The following is a 23,806-nucleotide window of genomic DNA, read 5'->3' on the forward strand; positions in this document are numbered from 1 at the left end:
CATACCTTGAACAGAAAACTTTCAACGAATTATCAAACTTCTTCTCCAACTCTTTCTCTGTATCGGCTGTAAGACTATGGAATCAGTTGCCAGAAAGCACTAGAACAGTAAGCTCCGTCGCTTCCTTTAGCAGACGTGTTCGCCACTCTCTTCAGAATTCTCTTTAGATCTTCCCCTGTCAAGCAGACCAAAGGACATATGCAAGTGCATTAATTCTTAAAATACTTTGTAATTACTACTATACAATTTTAAAGTTTGCATTCCAATATGGTATTTTGTGTATTATATATTTTGTATTTTGTGTGTTATATTCAGGGCGTTAAGACTTGTGTGTATGAGTATAATGTGTGTGTGTGGACTTATGTGAAACGACTTAATGTACTTCGTGTATAATATAATAGCTAATGTATAATTTTATGTGTATGGTTGAGTGGAAGAAAAGGCTTTGTACGGCCTTAACTCCGCCATTTAAAACAAGGCGTTAATAAATAAATAAATAAATAAATATAACTGGCATGATTTTGAATAAGTTTTATATTACATATTTTTACATATTTGCCAGGATATTACATATTTTACATATTTGCTAATTTACTTTACATAAAACAACATATTTCGGTATTCTTTCCTATCCTGATCCTTTCCCCCATATATTCGATCTCTGAAACATGATGAAGATAATTCGTAGCTCATGTGATGTCATATTGTTAAATCAATGGGATTCATGTTTAATCAATGGGATGCATAGTGCATACGGTCCCCTAAAATTGACTGCCAAGTCAAGTCGAAAGACAGGTTGAAGAAAAACCCTGGAACTGTTATAGAGAGGAGAAGGTCTAAATATGGGCGAAGGTTTAAATATGGGTTTTGGAGTTATCAGCGCTCCCGGGTGCTGCAGCCTGGCAGAAGCTATTGGAACTGGTTATCTGTCAAGGACAAAGGTTGCGGCGCCAATTCGCAAGAGAAAGTGGTGGTTAGTATCGGCTTTGGACGCTGTTATAGAATTGCGACCTCCGAAAACTTTTTGCAGGTATGTCTTAACTCGGCGTTTTCTTAATTCTCATCTGCTTTGTATAGGTTATGATATTAGCGGTACATAAAAGAAATGTGGGCTTGATTTGTTTGTGAAATATGTACCGCAGAGAGCGAAAATAAATTGAAGAAGGAAAATAGCGTGATGGTCTAAATATGGGCTATGACATGAGGTCTAATGTTGAGATCACATTTTCAACAAATATTTGGATGTTTTCCTTAATTTCGATTTTTCCCATTCCGCGTGATTTTCAAAACAACAGATTATTCAGAAATATGAATTTTATAATGTTTTAGCGATAAATGACTTTTACTTTTAAATTTTAATTGATTTTTGTGATATTGCCACTAGTAGCCCATATTTAGACCACAATTTTGAAATACATCATTTTACCATTTTTTTGGAAATTGCTTCTTTTTTAAAAAAAATAGGGACCTTCTATACTTTAGCATGCTATTACATTTAAGTATATGTTTCATAGATATGAAACATTAATTTTTTTCCTCCGAAAATGACAACATAAAAAGGGGGTCCCATATTTAGACCTTTTCCTCTATCGAAAGAGATGCCCCTTCAGCCGCCGCCGACGACGGAAGTGTATGACAGCTGAATACATGGAAAAGTACGTAGTCGTTTATTCGGTAACATAACATAAGTAAGTTCTGTATGCATTAAGTCTTCTTCAATCTGCTCCCACATGTACATATTCTATAATAATTTGCGATGTGAAAAGTAATTATAGTTCACAAAATTGGTTTCTTAAATATGTATATGTTGCTGTCCTTTTTTTGGTTTATAAATTTGATACAAATTTTAATTTGAGCAACTAACTAATGTCCTTAAAATTGTTAAAAATGTTCAAATAAAATAAATATCTAGCAGAACTCTTCAATTTGGTTGGATACTCGATTAATTTTAATATTACATATTCTTTGATACTACATATTTAGCTTCATATCCTTTTTTAATACATATTTAGGTACATATTTTATCAATTATTTTTACACGTAACAGTTTTAAATTCACCCCAAAAAATTAAAAGCACATTAAGTTTTATATGACCCAGAACATGAATATGAAACAGAAGATGAGGCATTTTTATTTTGGGTAAAGGAAGATTAGTGTTACAGGATTATATTTTTACGTTTCTCGCGTATGAGAAATGTAATAATAAAGTGATAAATTACAAACTGCCTGCAACCCTGAATCAGCGATTTCTTTTTATGCTTTGAGGTATGTAAACAAAACAAGCAGCTCTTTTTTGTAAGGGAAAGTGATGACGTAATGGGGAATTGAATTGTAACTTCTTCAACAGCTCCAGGGGAATTTCCACCCTTGAGACGCTGCTAATAGATGGCGCTGCGAATAAAAAGAAAACAATTGATAGCTAGAACGCAACGGGGGAGGGGAGGCGTAACGCATGCTAATCACTGTCCGTGAGAATTGCTTCCCGTCTTGTGCTTTCCGCGGTGATTCCGATCGCATTTCATAAGCAGAAGGAGAGACCTTGTGACAAGATGTCTTGCAGCAAGCTGTGCACGGAGTTCAGCCTTCTCAAGGTGTATCAGGATTTGGTTCGGAACGAGACGAAGGAAAATGGTGCAGAAACTGAAAGGTAAGTGAACGAATCGGGCGCTTTTGGTCGGTGGGAACTGTCGAATGGACAATCGGTAGTGGCAAAGTTTTAGCCCATGGGGACTGGACCTGTACTTTAAAAGTTCGATACGGACCCCTACGCAATGTGCTTCCACCCGGAGCATCTTGATTACAAGGCGACAGTAGTGTTGGAATTGAACCAAATGTGTCGCGGTAGTCTGAATGCTTCTGACTGCCACGCGGGAGACCCAGGTTCGATTCCCATTGTGGATGATCTAAGGTCGGAATTTTTCCTGCCTTGTCCCAGCATAAAGCGGCTCTTTGGCTCACGCAGCCTCAAATCAATGGGGGGGGGATAAAGGCGACCCCTCTCCGATTTTCTTCATATTTGACATACTCACTAATTGAGGCCTCCTAATCAAGAATCTGAAGTTAAAAATTTGTCTGTCACGTCTAGAAATTGCGAACCATTGACGCTAGCCCCACGAACCATTGGTGCGTGGTTAGGTTAGTTCGGTTAGGTTAGGCAAACATAGTTAAAATTTGATGTCGTGGTAGTATCAGGAATATATATATTCCGAAAACTAACGCCTTATTTTCGCTTATTTTGCAATTTCTAGACGTTTCCGACAAATTTTAACTTCAGATTCGTGATTAGGAGGCCTCAATTAGTGAGTATGCCAAATAAGAAGAAAATCGGAGAGGGGTCCGGTCATCTCAAGTCGTTCCCATTTGCTTGGTTTGGTCACGAAAAAATTGAAACGTACTAGGCCTATCTGTCGATATCCCTTCCTTCAAGTCCATGGTAATTCTTCAAAGCTCTAAACAAAGCAAAATGTCTGGTGCCACTGTTACCTGTACAATCCAAAGTGGTCTGATCTGTGTGGTCTTGCTCACTTTCGCGTCACTTCGGTGATTTGTGGCATTCACGCCTTGCAAACTTAACATTTCAGCATTGAAGTTTGCACCACTGACTATGCTTGTGTTGAAAGATTATTTTCAGCATATAAGATGATCCTCACAGGCAAAATTGCGGAGTTTGACTGTGAGTAACATGAAACACGATTGTTGCCTTACTATACGTCGAAGAGTGGAATTTATAGCAAATTTTTAAGGGAAAGTTCTGCCATCGCCGTAGGGTTAGGCAACACACATAACGTTATGCAAGATATATACCTATTTCAGGATATAGGTATCTCATTTTCACAGTATTTACAAATTTTGAACTATTTTAAGATCTTTGAACCTCAGGCTCGGCTGGACCATTGGCATGCAAATGGGCGAATTTTTTCAAATTTTCCTCTCCATTCGAAAAACTTCTGGGATATTTCAAAATATGAAACATTACATCAGCTTAGAATTCCTTCTAGACATTGACGTGAATTTTCATTTAGTTTTCTTTCATTGTTGTCTAGATATTATCAATAGTTTTGTGATTACATAAGTCTATTAAACTATTGATAATATCTAGACAACAATGAAAGAAAACTAAATGAAAATTCACGACAATGCTCTAGAAGGAATTCTAAGCTGATGTAATGTTTCATATTTTGAAATATCCAAGAAGTTTTTCGAATGGAGAGGAAAATTTGAAAAAATTCGCCCATTTGCATGCCAATGGTCCAGCCGAGCCTTAAGATTTTTAGAACCTATTTTAGGATTTTAGAGCCTATTTTAGGAACCTAAAAGTACACTTTTTAGAACCTAAAAAAATGACTTCTAGTAATCACTAAAACTCCGCAGTATGTGTTAACAGAAGTAAATCGAAATCGAACAATGTTAAAATTGCATTCGTGGCATCATGAAATCGCAATAAAACAAAGGATCTAGGGCCATCCATTTCTGCGCGTGTAAAATATAAAGAATACAGGAAATACGTTTTCCGGAAACTTGTAACTTTCCAACACTTCTCTCCACGCGCTAGACGTGCGCATGGTGCACACGGCACTGTGTAATTGATCGCTCTCAAATTTCAATCCGATTATCATTGTTATTACGAGAATGGCTTGTGTACACTGCATCTCATCCGACAGTTCATCGGAGTACAGTCGCTTGTATATAGTTCGTGTCACGACCATCGCTACATTTTTCTTTTCAATGTGAACTAAATTATCGTACATAGCATTCATATAAGATTCTCCTATGTACAGAAATGTTTTGTTGTCGCGGAGGTTTAACAGAGTATGACAGCGTCTATGTTCCCTAGACAACACAGACAAACAACGAACACTATAGAACTGCAACCAGCACACCATCTGCAGTATTTCTTTTTTCAATTTTCCCTCTTCGATGTTTTTCTGTCCTTCCATCTTTGCCCCGATTAACCAAAGAGTAAAATTTCAAGTAGTCAGACAATAAATCCAGTCCTTATCACAAGTAAACTAACAATATGGAAATATCTTTCACTTAACAAATTGATTTTTAGAGTACAGTAAAACCTCGTTAATCCGAACCCCGATAAGCCAGACTTTGCTTAATCCGGACAGGCCAAAAAAAAAAAAAAAAATGAGCAGAATGCAAGGTTTTAAATGTGCCTAGAAGTCAACAAGAGAACTTCCCAAACAAAAGGCAATCACTGATTAAATTCTCTTTCCAGCAGACTTTGTACTGTACTGTATAGTGTATTTAGGCCAATGCCCTTTAAATATACCATAGGTTAATAAACGTGTTTTGTTGCTATAAACTTGAGTTTTAATGCACTTTCTACTGTTCTGTTAGGTTACTTCAGTTAACTTTTCGTTAAACCGGTCAACTTATCCCCTACATTAGTCCGGATTAACAAACTTTAACTGTATTAACATAAAATATTGAGAATAAATGTATTCTTTATTCCCCTTCTTGGTAGATCTGATTATCATTAACGTTTTCAGTCTATTAAAATATTAAAAAGACAATTCAAGAAGTCTCGTGCCCAAAGTATTTTTCATTACATTATACGTATTATAACACCATTAAGCCTTGTTTCCATGATATCAAAAACTCAATATGCTGACCAAGGCAGAAATTTATTTTATTATAAAACATAAACTAAACGTAACGTTTCAACCTTCTAGCAAGGTCTTCTTCAGACTCTGCACCAAGTACAAATGTAACAAGGTACAAAACAGGACGATATATTCCAGAACAACTTTCTAATAATCTGGAGGGGAATATTTTTGTGTATATATATCGTCCTGTTTTGTACCTTGTTACATTTGTACTTGGTGCAGAGTCTGAAGAAGACCTTGCTAGAAGGTTGAAAAGTTACGTTTAGTTTGTTTTATAATAAAATAAATTTCTGCCTTGGTCAGCATATTGTTTTTCATTATACGTATATAAATTTTGAAGTATAATTTAAAATATATGTTAAAACTATTATTAATTTACGACAGGGCATCATTTCACTAGTTGTTATTATCGTCGCTGTAGTAATCTGAGACGAGAAAGACAGCACCATGTTAACGAAAATAAAGCGTTCAGTTTCGCGAGAATTTTTCGAGACCTGCTTCTTCGTATGAGTTACGCTTCTTCTCATCTTTAATGTCCTTATAATGTGCACCTTACAAAGGCTCTCATGTACGACCTGGAGCACAAGAATAAACTTCCTAAGTCCCCCTTCGTAATTCACTGCTAAAAATACAGACTCCTTGTAAAATTGTGATTGTTGTAGCAAAACAGATTTGTAGGGAAGAAAAATGTGTTGACTTTTTTTTTTCGGTAAAGCTGAGGAAAATATTGCATGTTGAAATTGACAAATACTTCTCTGTAATACAGTAATACCGTGGTATAATTATAAACAATATACTTCGATATCAATGTTGCCACCAAATCCAAGGCACAACTAAACTTTCAACATCCAAAACCCGAAGAAAAGGTGCGCGTTATATTCGAGGAAATACGGTAGTTTGGTTCTTCCTTTCGAATTAACCAATTCTCCCTCGTACACCGAACGGCGAAAGAAACAGTAGGCGAATTGTCCACCACCATTTTCATTCGTTCTGAATTACACAGTGTGATGAGAATGAATTGAAATAAAGACGTCAATTAGCAGAGAACAATGCCTGCTTCGAACCAACATAGTTTCATTCCTTAAAGAAACACAGGATGTAGAATAAAAAAGTAATGAAAATAGCGGTGGACAATTTGCTTACCATTATCTTTGCCGTTGACTGTACAATCAGTACGCAAGAATAAAATGCTCGCACACACATGGAGCAAATAGTTCAATCATGGGTGCTAAGGGAGGTTACGTGTCGCTTGAGGTTTTCACCAATCGAAAGAAGGCTTGTGTGGCCTGTCATGTCGCTTCGGTCTGATATGTCCCTAAGATACTAGTAGTAGTATATTATTTTTACTAAGGGCTGACCCTTCCACGTAGTACTAATTTTTCAACCTCACATCCACGTAGTACAATGGGATCCATGAGTATTACCGTGCAAATTGTCCATGATTTTATTAATTTTTCTCTTACATCCTGTGTGTTTTTAAGCGATGGATTTTTATGTATGCTGCAGAAGTTGTCAACAGCTTGTTTTGAGTTTTCTTTTAATTCTTGAAGCTCTTATTGGGTCACATAAAGTGCACGGACAATTTGCATGGTAATACTCATGGATCCCACTATACACCCTGGACTGCATTTTGCAGACTAACGAGGCTCTGGTGACTGGCCCTATGGTCAGTATAATTCTGTGTTTTGTCCTTACGTGTGCTGAGAGCTCCTTTACAACCTCAGCTTTTAAACCAAGTGAGAATATTTTAGTCATCGGACATTACAGTTTCGTTATATAAGTTATATTTTAGTTATGGTAAGGGGCTGGACCACGTATAACGTGACTGATAGCCTAAGTGCTGACGCACCCAAAATTTCAAATTCAATCAATCATTTATTAACTTCTCTAATTGGAAAGAAGTTGTACATTGTTTTTGTCTAAAACTTGGGTCAAGGACACACGACACGTACATCTTCACGTGAATTTCATTTATTTGCACTGGCTGGAATAGCGGAAATCTGTCGTGCTTTGGAAGACACGCATAAGGTTAATACAGATTTTGTTAGTTTCAATATTGCATATCAGGATATGGAAGATAAGGGGTATCCTGTAGTAGGGGTCCACAATAGTTGCTCCAAGGATTTCCTGATACTATTTCAGGCCTTTTGATTTCGTGAACGGCTGTTACAGATTGCACGGTGCAGTGGCTGAAGCAGAAAATGAGTGTCGGTCAACTCATTGGAAAGGATCGAAAGCTCCGTCCGGCCTTCGAGAAATGCGGTCATTTTCACTTCCCCAACATCCATGAAACTAAAAAGGTTTGCCTCTGGTTTCGTCACCAACTTTTGGTATCGCATTCACTGTTTTTATTTCCTCCAGGACCATTTAAGTGTCTTCTACAAAATGTTAAGTTCTTCATCGTAGAAAAGAGTTGCAATTTCCAAAAGTCCTGTCACTGTGCACATGTACCGGGTGTTTCATAAATAATTGACGGGTTACAAAAATTTATTTGCAAGTAAACTATTGAACTTACGTTAATGAAGCCAGTCCAGAACGATCAAGTAACTCAAATAGTTTGTGTGTATGTTTTGTTAAGCTGAGAGTTCACATCCCTGCCGCTAGGCTACGCTCAAATCAGCCACATCACTCAGTGTTTTGTGCAATGATTTGGTCCCCAAGATCACCAGTCCTTAACACCGTGTGACTTCCTTTTGTGGGGTTGCATCAAAGACAGATCATTGTTCGCTGTAATGCATTGTAAATCACTAGACAGAGAAATAAGACTTGTCTTAATTGATTGTGTTTTAAATGCATGAACAATTGTTTTGAGGAAAGAGAGCGTAGAGACAATTTATGTAATTTTTGCTGTTGGTTTATTGTGAGAGGATGAATTGGTTGTGTAATGTATTTAAATAATATAAGATGTATATAATATGTATTAAACAAACTTTGAAAACTAACAAAATGTAGTGTTCACGTCGCTCCATGTTGCATATATGCGAAACATATAACGTGCATGAAAATTATAAATGTTAATGTAAAAAAGAATTATATTTGGAATGCATTTATCAAGCATTTTCTGTCTTTGAAAAATAGTTTGTGTGCTTCTTTTCCATTAGTAATGTCAAATAGAACTGTTGAAAAAATAATTCAAATCTTTTGTTCGAACACAAATGCTTTAGCACCAACTTCTACCTCCTTTTTGCAAAATTCACAAGGGTAATAACATCTTTGATGATACTACTACTACTAATAATGTTGGTCCCGGGTTCTAAACCCGGCTTGGGCATGGATGTTTGTGAGTGTCCATTCACCAATTTCATCATACCATCACTCATCCCAATCTTTGCAAATTAGCCAAATGTGGCACAAGAAGCGAAGCAAAATAAAGCAAATCAATAATAATAATAATGTTATAATATTGTTAACATTATTATTATTATTGGCACGTTTATCCTAGTACTTGCCCCCCCCCCCCCCCGACAAAAAATCGTTGTTTCGCCTCTGGTGGTGACCACATTTAACATTTGTAGGTGTAAAAAAAAAGTTTCTCGTTCGTTCTGGACTGGTTTCATTAACGTAAGTTCAATAGTTTACTTAACAATAAATTCTTGTAATCCCTCAATTATTTATGAAACACCCGGTATAATGTAAGGACCCCATAACTACTTCCATCGTCCATGCATTTTTTTTTTCCGGCGGCATTATTGTGCAGTTTCCAGGGCATGGTTTTTATGGAAGTTCGTACGAAGTGGAAAAATCTTACCACCAAGAACCTGAATGTTCTTGCTCCAAACACCCGTCAATCCTATCTGGAAAATCGTTTCAATTCGCTATCACAGGCAATGGTTTAGGTGGATGCCTACTTGCTTGCAGGTTCATACACATACAATTAAGCGTTTTGGAATTGGAACTAGTGTAGGTTTTGTCTTTCCTAAAAAGTTTACAGAAAACGATTAAGGACAACTGCAAGTTGTGAGGAAGCGGATACTTTCACTCCGTCCAAATATTTCCTGAGGCGGAACGCGCAGCCCAAAAAAAGAAAAAAAGAACACCATGACATAATATTTTCACGCTTGCTGAGCAGTCCTTGTGTACCAGTGCAGTCGCGAGGGGAGGCTGTGCAGTTGGCAAAGGACCTCCACAGGTAAGTACTTCCTCTTTGGTGATGGGACTGGACAAGTCTTTGAAAACTTAAGATTTTCTCACGTAGCATGTCCGAGCATGAACGCTCTCAGCTAGCTTGTCAAATTACATAACAGTTCGATCCGAGAACGTGTTGCCAACTGAACTTAGACAGAGCACGTGGACGTAGAACCAGAAAACGTTGCATCAGCAGGCATCTTTCTTGATACTCCAATGTGGAAAAAGAGACAGACGTTTTATACTGGAGAGTTTGTGGTGCACCCAAACCTTGTCTCGCAATGACGTAGCAGCAGGTTGAATTATATTTCCCAGAATTGCCACGGAAGTCGCTATGCCATTGTTAGAGGCATCCATATTTAGTTTTTGACGAAAACACGAAATGTGAAATTAACATTACAATGTGTGATACACGTTGGAGTATGAAGAACAGGATAATTCGAACTTCAGAAAGTGTCACGTCGGTAAATAAGTCTTATTTCGCATTTAGCAGTTAATTTCGTGACAAAACAGGGTAGGAAAATGCACCATTAAGGGGGTGTGGAGGGGGCAGCTGTCCCCCACACTTTTTGCTTCTGCAGTATGGCTTCTTAATGCTAAGCCATGTCTACAAAGAAAAATTGTTCTTCATCCTCTCCCTACTTTTGTCACTCAATCTCCGCTACTGGTTCCCAATGTATGAGCAATTTATTCTGCAAACACATGGAGGTAACACAAATTTGCTACAGAACGAAGTTGGATAGTTCAATTAGACAGGAACTGATAACACCTTCCTTCCCCTCCGAAGTTGCTTGGAACTTGCGTCGGTTGGAAAATTCTTAGTTTTGTAAAAAGTATAATATTCAAAATGGTAACTTGAAGTATTGGCCGCCTCTTGTGTAAATCCTTTCGGGATGTGGATTCAAGGTGTGTGTGTACAGACGGTTCAGATATCAGGCCTGAGCAGAAAGGCATTACAGGTGCATATGCTGTACCTATATTTCCATATTTGCGAAAGAAATTATCCATGCAGATGGCGTGTGGTCACTAAGCTGATTTGGCCGTACTATTGTTAATCTGGCTTTAGGCATATTTCTCTCCCATTTCTTTGATAATAACCACAATTAACTTATAGGTAAATTCCCCGTGCATATTGCAGTGTCATGAAGGCACACATGGGAGGTTTGTGGAGGTACGACTCCAAATACATTCTCGATGTCGGCCTTTTTGGAGGTGATGTAATGAGCACCGTGCTCCAACGATTGACTTAAGCGACCTAAAATAAGATTGTAAATTCACCTGACCTACTTAGGATAGAAGCTTTTTTTTTTTAAAAAAAAAAAATTCGTTCGTAGGAAGCAAGCCCATTTTCCAAACTTCGGACACAATTAGACAAATTCACAATTTTAGAGCAACACAACCTTAGTTTGGGTTTCGCCGTTGTATGGGAAAGGCATGGCCCAGGACTCGAACCAGGCCCACACCCAGGGGAGGGGCCATGGCCCCCCTTGATCTATGAAATATTTAAATGTCAACCTATAAAAAACTACGAAAATAACATACACGATATTTCAAATTTGTTCTTGCATAAATTAAAGTGTTACCACACTCAACAAACATTTCCATAGTAGGTTCATATGTACAGTATCAGAAACATAAAAATGTGTATCTACATGTATTTTTTATTTGTTTTAATGAAACTGTTCAAAATATTTTAAAGGGCAGTTTACCAGAAAAGCATTTTTATTTCTATAAAAAAGATATATCTATACGTACGGTGCCAACAAACATACAAGGGATTTTAAGCGTGCTTTTTAAAAAATAAAAAATGAATTCAAATTACAAAACTCCAATGTAAAAAAATCATCAAAAATGTTATAAAATTAAAATCTTGATTTTTTTACGCACGCTGATTTCAATTCTTTTGTAATCGATCTTTCTCTCTCTCTCTCTCTCTCTCTCTCTCTCTCTCTCTCTCTCTCTCTCTCTCTACACACACACACACAGGGTGTCTCATAAGTAATTGCGCAAACTGACACAGGTGAAAGTACACGATAATAGAAACAAAAGGATCTCAGTAAATATGGGTCTGGAAACGAGCAGTTTTCGAGATAATCGCGAATGTGTGATTACAAGCCGCTACTTACTTCATTGTTTGTAAACGACGTCCTAGTTGGTAAAATGCTAATAATGTGTGCGAATAAGCCGTACTACCTCTCGGAAATGTTCTGTTTTGTAATCAAAGAGCAAACCTCTGACCGCACAAGGGGTAAAATACTCGGTGTTTACAAAATGCAATCAGTGACGGCTTCCACACATTCGCACACATTATTAGCATTTTACCAACTAGGACGACGTTTACAAACAATGAAGTAAGTAGCGGCTTGTAATCACACATTCGCGATTATCTCGAAAACTGCTAGTTTGCAGACCCATGTTTATTGACTTTTTTGCTTCTACTATCGTGGACTTCACCTGTCAGTTTGCGCTATTACTTATGAGACACCCTGTATATTTATACGGTACTCAAAATATTGTGGTATGTTGATAAATGATCATGCATCCATTTAGTCTCTCACGCGCACACATTTCGTTAAAATGTTACATACTACGTATAAATTTCAGCGAACAATGAAGGCTCGACAAAGACTCGAACTTGGGTCTTAGCTATCCGTGCCATTGCGATCCGGGTTCAGATCTGGTAGAGCCTTAAATATCTACGCAGAACATCTCGTACGTCATAAGTAGGGAGCGGAAGTTGATGACCTAAAAAATATAGGTATATGACCTATAGAATGTCCTAAAAAATGGGAGAATGTGACGTAAAAAATGCAAAAAATGACCATTAAATTTCTTAGTTTCAGGTTAAAAATTGAAATGAAAAGGAAATTAAACAAAATGCAATCTGCCTTTAAAAAAAGGGTACCAAATGATACCACATGCATATTCAACATATGCAACGAGGATTTCCAATGGAAACAACCGAATAATGGTGCTTTCCCCCGACACAAGACTGTCACCAGTTCAGCATTTCTTTTGTTCGTAAATTGCAATCCTGCGAGATTATATATATATATATATATATATATATATATATATATATATATATATATAGGTCTATGTTCACCTTGTTGAAAAGACTCAAGAATATCACCAAAATGAAAGAAGTGACAAAATATGACAAAACAATACACCGAAAATTGCGAAAAATTACTAAAAAATGCCGAAGATTGGGGCAAATGATCTAAAACCTGAAAAGTAGACGAAGTGTAATATTGTGTATATTTAATGGGCATTGTGTCCGAGATGTCAGAAAAAGATGACATTTCATCAACTTCCGCTCCCTAGTCTTAAGCTTCTATATTTTAAATCATCTTTGAAGTTGTTTACCAAATGCTTTATAAAGACAATCTACATACTTCCGTTTAGATTCTTGTCTCCTTGACCTTCTGCGATTTCCGCACTCGGCCAGCTTTATTGACAAGTGACAATCAACTCTTTATCGTTGGTTCCCGTTTAAGAGGGAAGTTTAGCTTTCCCCCCCTCTCCCCTATAAAGCCTCTTCCGCTGAGGCAGTCGGTTCAGTCAGTCCCAGGCCGAGATTGCCTTTACGCAGGGGAGCGTGGCGCTGGTGTCGGGAGATTTCCAGTTTCTAGGTTTCAACTATTCAGGTCAGTGCAGCTCTTGAGTTTGTGCAAGTCCACTTTATGCACACACAGGCCGATCGGGACTGGATCTGTTTAAAGTGGAATCCGAACCACCGCGTATCGAACCCGGGACCCTTTGATTAGTGCAACTATTGCTGGAACACGTAGTAATTACAAGAACGCATTTAGAGGGTCCAGGGGTTTCAAGCCACCCTCCGAAAGACTTAGGTCCAAAATTATATGAGCAAAACACTTGTTTGCTGTTGTATACTTTGAAGTTTGTTTATTTCCGCAGAACTTACATAAGGGTACTGAATAGATTGCGATTATAGTGCTTTGCGTTGAATGTTCCTGCGAGAATTTATACGTGCCATAAGAAATACGCATAAAAATAATGATAGAGGACTTAAAACGTTTTGGTATTCAAACATTTTCTTCACATTCTCTTTGATAGGACAGTTCTTTGATACACATTTTAGTGATATTAGCTACACACAAGCTATATAATGTACACCAGTGTCCAAAATTAAAGCAGCAAACAGAAATACTTTCCTCGTGTGATGTATTTTTTTTGATAAATTGGCCAAGTTTAACCTGTTGCTGTTTTTTTGTTGATAAATCCTGGCACATTAAGGTTAGTTTATTTTCTATCTTAAACTAGTGGTCTATGACATCATAAATGTTACTATCACCTGATCGTATTATGTGGTCAAATGGACACACGGGAAAGAATTTCAGTTTTGTTGCTTTAATTTTGGACATTAGTGTATATATGATGTTATGTCTTTATTCTTATATCATCTTTTTAGCTATTCGTGTAATAACAATTATTAATAATCGATGCTTATCTCCGTGGCGGAATGTTAAGGACAGCGCGTTACGACGCCAAGGGTCTCTGTTCGAATCCCGGCCTAGAAATGGGTATTCTTGTTAACTTCCCTTCCATAATTTCATAATGTCGTCAGTAATCCTCATGACCGCGATTAGCCAAAACTGGCAGAAACGAAAGCTAAATAACAAAATCAATCAACTAACTAATGGTATGAAGCTCGATTTTTTTTTAAAAAAAAAACTGCACACATCTCTAGAAGTTAGGCTGCTTGACAGTCTTAAAATATTTTTAAGTCCGGAAATAGTTAATGCGGCAACATAGCAATCTGAGAGTAACCAAATTTAAGACAGATCCCTTTACCAGATGAGAAATAGTGATTGAATATTTACACTCGCATATAACATGTCAAGAACATAATATTGGATAATATAATATAAAACAGAAACGTGAAATGAAGGATTATGGCGATTCACCTGAATGAAATAGTGTGTGCTATAATTACGAATAGTTTGAGACAACATTGCAGAAAACTCTATTTAGAAATCGGGCCTCCTCGATGGCGCAGTGGTAGCGTCGTCGCCTTGTAATCAAGGGGTCCCGGGTTCGATACCCGGTGGAGGCACATGGCACAGTGGTTCGGATCCCACCTTAAACAGTAGGTCCAGTCCCGATTAGCCTTACTGTGCATAAAGTGGACTTAAAACTCAAACCAAACCAACCCTATTTAGAAATGTCAGCACAAGAACACCCTGCTTACGTAACAAGACACTTGTGACGTAATAGAATTACACACAAGCATTGAGATGTAAAAATAAACATAATTTACGAATGGAACTTATTTCTTGTTAATCACTGAAGTGCTCAACGCTGATAGATATTTTTTTCTTTACAATAGTAAAATATACTCCCCCCTTCCTCAGTTTAGTTGGGAGTATGGGAGTATACTAATGCGAAGATAAATGAAATGAAAATTTGTAGAATAATACGAGATTGTTAATATCAATACAGAAAATGTAATTTTTGTATCTAATGTGCTTTTAAAATTATTCCAAATTAATTTCGCCTTCGGACTTTAGTAGACAAATTGATGTCTCGTTTAGCACAAATCTGTAATCTTAAAAAAGTTTAACGTCATAATTATAATTTCAATTATGATATAAACTCAATCACGTGCAAATTACAGAAATGAGCTTCATGGTATTGCATTTATCCATTCAATCTGAGAACTTTCCCCAAGGGTGGCGAGTGGACCGCTCTCTAAATACGCCCTTGGTCTAGGCACAGCCCTGCACCCTAGAACACCCTTGAGACTGAAGAATCGAGTTGAAGAGTCATGTAGCTGGTTCTGTGGGGAAAGATGGGGCTATATCCCCTTCATATTTTAACTTTGGTTCGATTCCTTGGATTCGTGAGTTCGGGTGGGAATTTTGTTGATGTCCTTGTATAAAAGACTCTGGGGTTCACCCAACCTCTAATTAGTACAACTGGAAGCAAGTAAAGGTAAGTAAGGTGATGCTGATCACATGAATCTAGGAGAGTTGCGATGAAGCCAAAATCGCGGACAATCTCGATGATTTTTGACTGTGAAGGTCATTTTACAAGTTAATGGTAGGACAGTTGCGACGATCAGGGCCTAACCTAACCACAGAACTAATAATGCTGTAGAAGGTTGGAACAACAAAATAAATAGTTGGCCTGGAAGACCGCATCCAAAAATTCATGCTGTCCTGGCCTGCCTCAAGAGCCAAGCAGAAGACACCAACATGAAGTACATGCGGATGGAACTTAATCTAGAAGGTCAGAAAAGGAAGAAGCGTGTCATTAAAATCGAGGAGAGAGTTGGGAAGTGTATTCGGACATATGAGCAAACTGGTGACTTCAAAAGGTGTCTGTTGGCTCTAGCCCATGATTGAACCAAATTCCCAGCCGAAAATATCAATATTTCACATAGTTCTCTTGTAGGAGGTATTATAGGGGGTGTTAAAGTCACCCTTCAATTTGATAGAATATCACCGCAATTGTCCACCCGTCATTTCACTTCTATGTTCATCGCTATTGTCCGCCATCGCAAATGTCCGGCTACGGATCACAGCACCTCCACTAGCAAGAGAAAGTATGTAGGCACTACCCCCCCCTCCCCCAATTGTCATATACCTACATGGCACCGACAATTCACAGGGGACAGTATAATTTCTGTCTTTATATCTTAGAACAAAAAGGACGTTAATGCAGGAATTACTTAAGAGAACAGCTGAAGGAAGCTTACACTAACCGGGAACAGAGTTGCATTTAAAAATAGAAGCATATTGCTGCAACTGTCTGCTGATATTCATAAGAAAGACGGGGGACTCCTAAAGTAGCCCAACCCCCACCCGTACACATTCAGTGGTATGCATTTAGAGCAGTGGTTTCCAATTTCAAAAGGTCTGAGGGCCAAAATTATATCCAGCAGTTGATTGGGGTGGGGAATTAAAAATTACAAAGTACTGAACTGAAAATGTAGTACTTTCGCATGACCTAAATTTCTAAAATGAGGCAATAAAAACAATAGAATCACAAATAAAAATTGCATAATTACAATTTATTTCACAAAAACCCAATACTTATGGATGAATTGAAAGAAATGAAAAACACACCATACAATGAGAATCCTTCATAGTAAGTGTTCAATGTAAAAATTGAGGCCGATCTGCTTCTTTTATTAAAGTTGGAATGTCCACTTCAATTTCTGTATTTGAAAGTCTCAGAAGGTGAAGCAGTGAAGAATCTGCCAGTCGGCTTCTGTAGCGGTTCTTGATGAACTTCATTGAAGAAAAAACACTTTCACACGTTCAGGAGCGAGTTCATTCCGCATAGCGAAGGGATGGAATGCATGGTGTGAAGAGAAAGTTACGTCACTTTAGATTCTTCTGATGATCATTATTGACTGCAAAATCAATTCTACCTGTGATGATCTTTCTTCACAGAGCTTACGTTCCTTCAGTAAAAATAGAACGTATTTTAATAAAAATACATAAAATTAATGTATTTTGCAAACTGGCTTCGCGGGCCGCAAAGAAAGGCGTCGCTGGCCGCCAGTTGGAAACCCCTGATTTAGAGCATTGGTGCGTTATATACGCCAAATTTTATAGTTTTAATTTTTTTTCTATTTCAAAATGTGTAATACAATGAACAAAGTAGTAATGAAAAATGCATAGTGCATAAAGTGGACATTGACGGTGCTGTGCATGCGATAATTTACTACATGATGCATAGAGAGACAAATTTATGGTAAATAAAAACTAAGAGCGGTAAATAAAATGTTAGATTAGCGGTATATACCAGCGGTGGAAAAATTAAATTGGCACACGCTTTTTCATCATGAGAGGAAACAACATACAAAAGAGCTATAAATTGATAAACTACTTCATTTTTATATACTGTACACATACACAAGTACTTAGCTGTCCAACGAAAAAGAAAACATCAACACAAAATCACTTCATTTCTAAATTGCATATTCGGGGGAAGAAAGGAATGCAGCTTGACAGGGAGCGAAGTTTTCGAACTAAGATTAAGTGCATGGGAAATCCCAATGTGATGTGATCGAAGATAAAACGTTCTTCAGCTGCAAGTGGAAAGAAAATTTAGGCAAACGTTTCGTTACAAATCGACAGTTTGCGCGCACAACTGTGATTGCCGGTTTTTGCGTGTTTTCTACTTAATTTGATGATATTTCACGGTTATTTCGCGAAAAAGCGTTCATTTCGTGGAAAAGCAGACATTTCGCATTACTTCGCAAATAAAACTCATGCATATTTCATCACTGGGGGTGAAGTTACGTGCAGAATGTTCAAAATTGCATCTTTTTTCACACTTCGCGATTTCGCGCATCGCGAAAATTCAATGTCCCTAATGATGCATTATGCTGATGCTCTTGGATCACCATTTGGTAGTTCCTATATACTTTACACCACGTAAGAAATGCTACAGTTAGATTACAGGCCAGGAAAGACCAAGAAAACACCTTCGTTTCTCCTAACGGTACTAAACCTACGGTGTCGCTGACCTCCGTCTCGGGTTGCTGTGAAAATTCGTTTTTGCCATTATCTGATGGTTACGGAAAATCTGTTCTTGGAATCGAATTTCTTCGAGATCCATTCCTATAATCCTCACATTCTGAAAATCAGAAACAGAAGAAAAAATAAGATAATGACGTTTCCAGCTTTTGTCGTGTCCTGTTTAGACCCCCCCCAAAAAATAGCTATAGGGGTCGCTGGAAATATTTTGTTGGGGTCAGAACTTGAATATAGTAAAGTACAGAAAGGTAAAGTGCTCCCCTGTGCTTAGCATGAAGGCGTATAGGGGCTTGTGGGGGTAACGCCTCACACCCCTGACCGCCTTTACCCCCCAGGGTTTCCCCCAGGTACCCATGTCATTCGACGCTGGGTGGGCGCCGGGGCCGCTTCCAACGTTAGAAAAGTTCTCGGATTTGAACCTGCCGGGGATCGAACCCGGGATCTTTAGCGTGGTAGTCAGACGCGTTACCGACTGATAGAAATAATAATAATGATCATGGTTATGATTAGGGCAGAGCTGATACCACTTTGAACGATACTCACACAGATACCCACAGATACATACTTTGAAAATTGCAATAATCAAAATTCGTTCAAAATATTGGTGTGTAAATATTTTCCAATTTTATGCATCAATTTATTAAGATATTTGCTTCATGATATTCCAGAATTCCATTAAAATAGATGTTATGTAATCACAAAATACGGGTTTTCGTGCAAAATTGGTGCAAAATAAAAGGAAAGTTCGAATTTTGCATAATTTCCAGGATAATTACTCCTCGAAAGTGTCGCGCCGCATTTTTGCTGACACTCTGAATGACCAGTAAACCGGAAAAGTATCTGCTGGTATCGGCCGATACATCGGCATCGGTATTGGCTCAGCTCTAGTTGTGATTGTTTATTATGCAATATTAACTACAGTAAACCCTCGTTAACACAAACTCGCTTAAGACGAACGCTCGGTTAACATGAACAAAATGTTGGTCCCGGCAGGGATGTACAGGGTTATTATAAATGATGGACCCATTTTCAAAACATCATATTTATTGAGGTACAAATCCAAAGTGAACAAGCTATATACCAATGGAAAGAGGAAGGTTCAAAGTTTGTTACCACAATGTTTGTAACTGTTATGTTCAATGTGGCCACCGTTGGACATCGTCCTCTTGACACACGCGGTCGGCCTGTGCTTTTTCCTTTGCACACACTTCCAGTCGCTTGAAATTGCTGAAACCAACTGCTAATGCTTTTCCTAGTTGGTGGTTTGCTACCGAATTTGGTACGGAATGCCCGCTGCACTGCAATTTGCGACTCACTTTTCGCGAACTCAAGCACGCAGAAAACCTTGTGCTCAAAGGTCGCCATCTCGCTCACAACTGACAGACGGTCCTCTCGCGAACTCTACCGGCCGCTTCCGCTAGCACCACCGGCCGCTGCCCGCCAGAAACTTTGAACCTTCCTCTTTCCATTGGTATATAGCTTGTTCAATTTGGATCTGTACTTCCCTACCTATGACGTTTTGAAAATGGGTCCATCATTTATAATAACCCTGTATTACATCTTATAGAAAGTTTTATCGGTTAACGCGAATTTCGGTTACCACGAATTACGAACTGTTTTTTAGTCCGTTGCGACATTAGATCTCGGTTAACACGAACTTTCAAACTTTTTCATATTTTTTTTCTGTTCCTCTGCTAGGTATGTAAGAAATCGCTCAACAATCTCTATCATCTTGTCAACAATCAACTTATATAGTATTGTAACCAACAGATTCAGATCACAATGTGTTCAAATGTGTTTTTTCTATTCTTTAAAACATATCCAGTACGAGTAACATAAAGATTAAAACTTGGGTGCAATTGCTCGACAATCGCCATCATTGCGTCAACAATGAGCTTATACGTATTTAACCAACAAATTCAGTTGTGTGTTCAGATGTGTTTTTCTATTCTTTAAAATGTATAAGATTGAAACCCCAAGTAGGAGTGTGCTTGATACAATAAAAGCTATCGCCGCATCCTGGGAATCTGTCATCACAACACATACAGAACTGTTTTTCACCAGAAAATGATCTGAGAGTACTTTTTTTAAAAAAATAATTACTGTAGTACTGTAGCAGTGTCTTCTATGATGACATACATAATACGTATTGTAAATGGTTAATGTGTAGAAAGAACTGTGTTGCAACAATAAAATTTGAGTCCCCGGTTAGCACGATTTTTTTAACACGAACTCTTGATTTTTCTGTCCCTTGGGATTCGTGTTAACGAGGGTTTACTGTATTACAAACTAATAAAAATTAACCAAGTTTATTATATCCTTGGCCCTTGGGGAAACTTCTGTACTCGATCTAGCAGATGAGTAAATATCGAGCACAAATATTTTCATTATTTTATACATTATTACAGTTAGAGCATTCAAATGGTTATTGCATTTGTTATAAACTCCCATACATCTCGTTCAAGAAGGGCTTTAGAAGTTAGGGGAAAATTTAGTCAAAGTTTATCATTTCTCAGAAAAAAAAACTTTTTGAAATTTTGAAAACCGTGGAATATATTATTTCGATTAAGTGGCAGAATATGAAAAGATAAGTATTTCCTTTTGTTATTCTGATTAAATACTAACTGAACTTAGTTTCCTTTTGGAACAGAAATTATTAAGCTTTCTGCTCTTTATCTAAAATGAACTGGAGGGGACTGGTTCAATCCCCTACGCGTGGGCCTGTAGCAACTCCCATCCATGTTTTTGTTTCGCTTCTATAGTCAACAACCTCTGTATTTCCTGCATATTAATATCGGAAATGAGACAGTAGAAAGAGGAAATGTGTCAGTGTAATATTTCCGAAACTTGTGGCTAAGATTTCTTTGTCAAGAGAGGCTGATTCCGCGGAAGTGGATTGGCGCGGGAAAACCTAGAAGGGCACTTTGCTCTAATAAGTCACTCGCATCACAACTTGAGGCGAAGCCACGGGACATTATGCATAATTCTGTAAACTTCCCAATTATAGAGGCTCTTATTTTTGGAATGTGGGTTCAATTGTTCTGGCATATTTCGGCCTGGCTCGTAGTTCGGCCATCATCTTTCGAGATTGTGTGTTGTGTACAGATTACCCTTGTACAGAATAAGATTGTATCGGAGGTCTATAGATTTTAATCCTCGGGCATTTTATAGCTTTCAGTCTTAATAGTGAGTTCAAATCCACATAAAGATAATTGTTTTAATTCGAACCTAACGTTGCGGATGCAAATAGCCTGAGCGCTGAATAATCTATTGAAATTAAACACCCTAGCAATACATTCTAAGTACCGATGCGAATTTGGACTTAGTAAATTTATTGGAATACGCAACCCCCATGGTGTCAGCTACCCTAACTCATATCAAACTTGGTTATACGGTGGCATATTTTTTAATAACCAAGACAAAGAACGGTATCATAGCCCTGTGACGTGCAGCGGATGTGAAAAAAGTTTACTTTCTAAGTTAATCTCTGGCATCTCCTTGAAGTATTAGGAAGTAAGAAGTCTTGTTACAGTCGTAGCCATCAACTTAATTGACCTTCCTGTTTCTTTGCAGAAGAGCGGAGATGGGTACGATTCCAGCTCTGTCCATTGCCTTCGGAGACAAGCATGCCCTCACAGGTCCCCACTTGCTGCACCGCATATTCGAGGCCGTGGCCCAGAACAACAGCCTCTTCGAGAAGACGGCCCTGGTTTTCAAGAGCTCCCACACGACATTCGGGACCCTCGACAATTCCTCGTCCCGCCTGGCCAGGGTCCTCCTGCGCCATGTGCGGGAGAAGAAGCTGCCTTCGAACCCCGACGGAGACTTCTTGGTGGCGGTGAACATGGCTCCCGGCGACGACCTCGTGGTCCTCCTGATGGCAATCCTCAAGATGGGAGCCGCTTACGTCCCTCTGGACCCCAGCTTCCCAGAGGAGCGCGTGGCTCACATCCTGAGGGATTCTGCTCCCGTCTTCGTCGTGGCTGCCTCCGACAAAAGGGAGACCCTGGATGCTTCCTTGAAACTCATGGGGAGTCCTGTCCCGATGCTTCTCTACGAGAAGATCCTGCAGGAATCTTTAGACCAGGAGGAGGGTCCCATACTCGACACCCAAATGCTCCCTGCTGCCAGGGAACGACTGGCTGTCGTACTGTACACTTCCGGAAGCACGGGGACTCCGAAAGGGGTTAGACTCCCGCACAAGGCCATCCTGAACCGTCTGCGTTGGCAATGGAGGACTTTCCCGTACACCAACGACGAGGTGTCCTGCTTCAAGACTGCGCTCACCTTCGTCGACTCCCTCAGCGAGATCTTCGGGCCTCTGCTCCAGGGACACCCTGTCCTCGTCGTCCCCAAGGAGGTCATCCAGAACCCAGAGTCCTTCGTGCGAATCCTGGACGACTACGGCATCTCCCGGCTGGTGCTGGTCCCTTCTCTCCTGAGGAGCATCCTCCTCTACCTCTCTCTTCCCGGCGCCCAGGGGAGGCTGGGGAAACTCCGCCTGTGGGTGTGCAGTGGGGAGATCTTCCCCGTGGATCTCTTACGGGAGTTCTTCGAGCGGTTCCCTGCCAACCACGTTATCTGCAATTTCTACGGCAGCACGGAGGTGATGGGCGACGTCACGTACGAGGTCTTCTCCTCGAAGGATGACGTCAGGAACAAAGTCGTTGACAATAAGGTCCCAATCGGTAAGTTCATTCATTTTTCACATTCAGATCCAAAAACTCAATATGCTGACCAAGGCAGAAATTTATTTTATTATAAAACATAAACTAAACTTAACGTTTCAATCTTCTAACAACGTCGTCTTCATACTCTGCACCAAGTACAAATGTACCTTGTTACATTTGTACTTGGTGCAGAGTCTGAAGAAGACCTTGCTAGAAGGTTGAAACGTTACGTTTAGTTTGTTTTATAATAAAATATATTTCTGCCTTGGTCAGCATATAGAGTTTTTCATATCATGGAAACAAGGCTTAATGGTGTTATAATTCAGATCCACATTCCTCTTCGATGTGCCTGCTACTAATTGAACTTTGCCATCACTGTAGTCGAAGACAAACATTAATCGATGGATTATTTGGTTATACTACCTCGCTTTTCTGCCACTTTGGATACTCGTGACGATGAGGATTAATGCTAAGATAAAACTGATGAAAGGTGCAATCACAAACGCACATGGACAAAAGCCCCTCAGAGGTAATGCAACTAGTTTTGCGATTGCTTAATAAATTCACTTTTTGGAATTTTATTCGCATGTTGAGCACTATACAATATAAAACACAGCTAAAGAAATGTTTTAATGTAGGATGTTTTTCACTTTATCTAGTATTACTAAAAAGTTAGAAATTTTTCGCACTATTGATTGCATTCATAGCCGTATTTAGAGGGGGTGGGTTTCAAGGGTTCAACCCCCTCCCGAAACTTCAAACATGTTGGATTAATGGAAGTTCAGAAACCAAAATCTGTAACTCATTTTCATTTTTTTTTTTTTTTTTTTCGAAGCATCACAAAAATACAAGGAGACAATGTTGAAACGATCGAGCTAG

The 23,806-nt window shown here is 38.7% G+C and overlaps 1 protein-coding gene across 2 annotated transcripts in view; it reads left to right on the plus strand.

Annotated features, from left to right (window-relative positions):
* The first annotated feature begins 2,451 nt into the window (after positions 1-2,451).
* The window catches only part of LOC145981526 (beta-alanyl-bioamine nonribosomal peptide synthetase ebony-like), a 44,316-nt gene continuing 22,961 nt past the window's right edge, over positions 2,452-23,806 (plus strand). The window contains exons 1-2 of one of the 2 annotated variants that reach the window (XM_083114826.1): positions 2,452-2,648; positions 21,831-22,945. In XM_083114826.1, the coding sequence (XP_082970952.1) occupies positions 2,551-2,648; positions 21,831-22,945 (1,213 nt within the window). In that variant the 5' untranslated portion in view covers positions 2,452-2,550. Of the gene's footprint in view, positions 2,649-9,696; positions 9,746-21,830; positions 22,946-23,806 lie in introns of those variants that run through there. The other variant, XM_083114828.1, reaches the window with a different exon arrangement.

This window comes from Lepisma saccharinum, chromosome 29 (assembly GCF_977018435.1).
Source record: "Lepisma saccharinum chromosome 29, izLepSacc3.1, whole genome shotgun sequence".
Lineage (NCBI taxonomy): Eukaryota > Metazoa > Arthropoda > Insecta > Zygentoma > Lepismatidae > Lepisma > Lepisma saccharinum.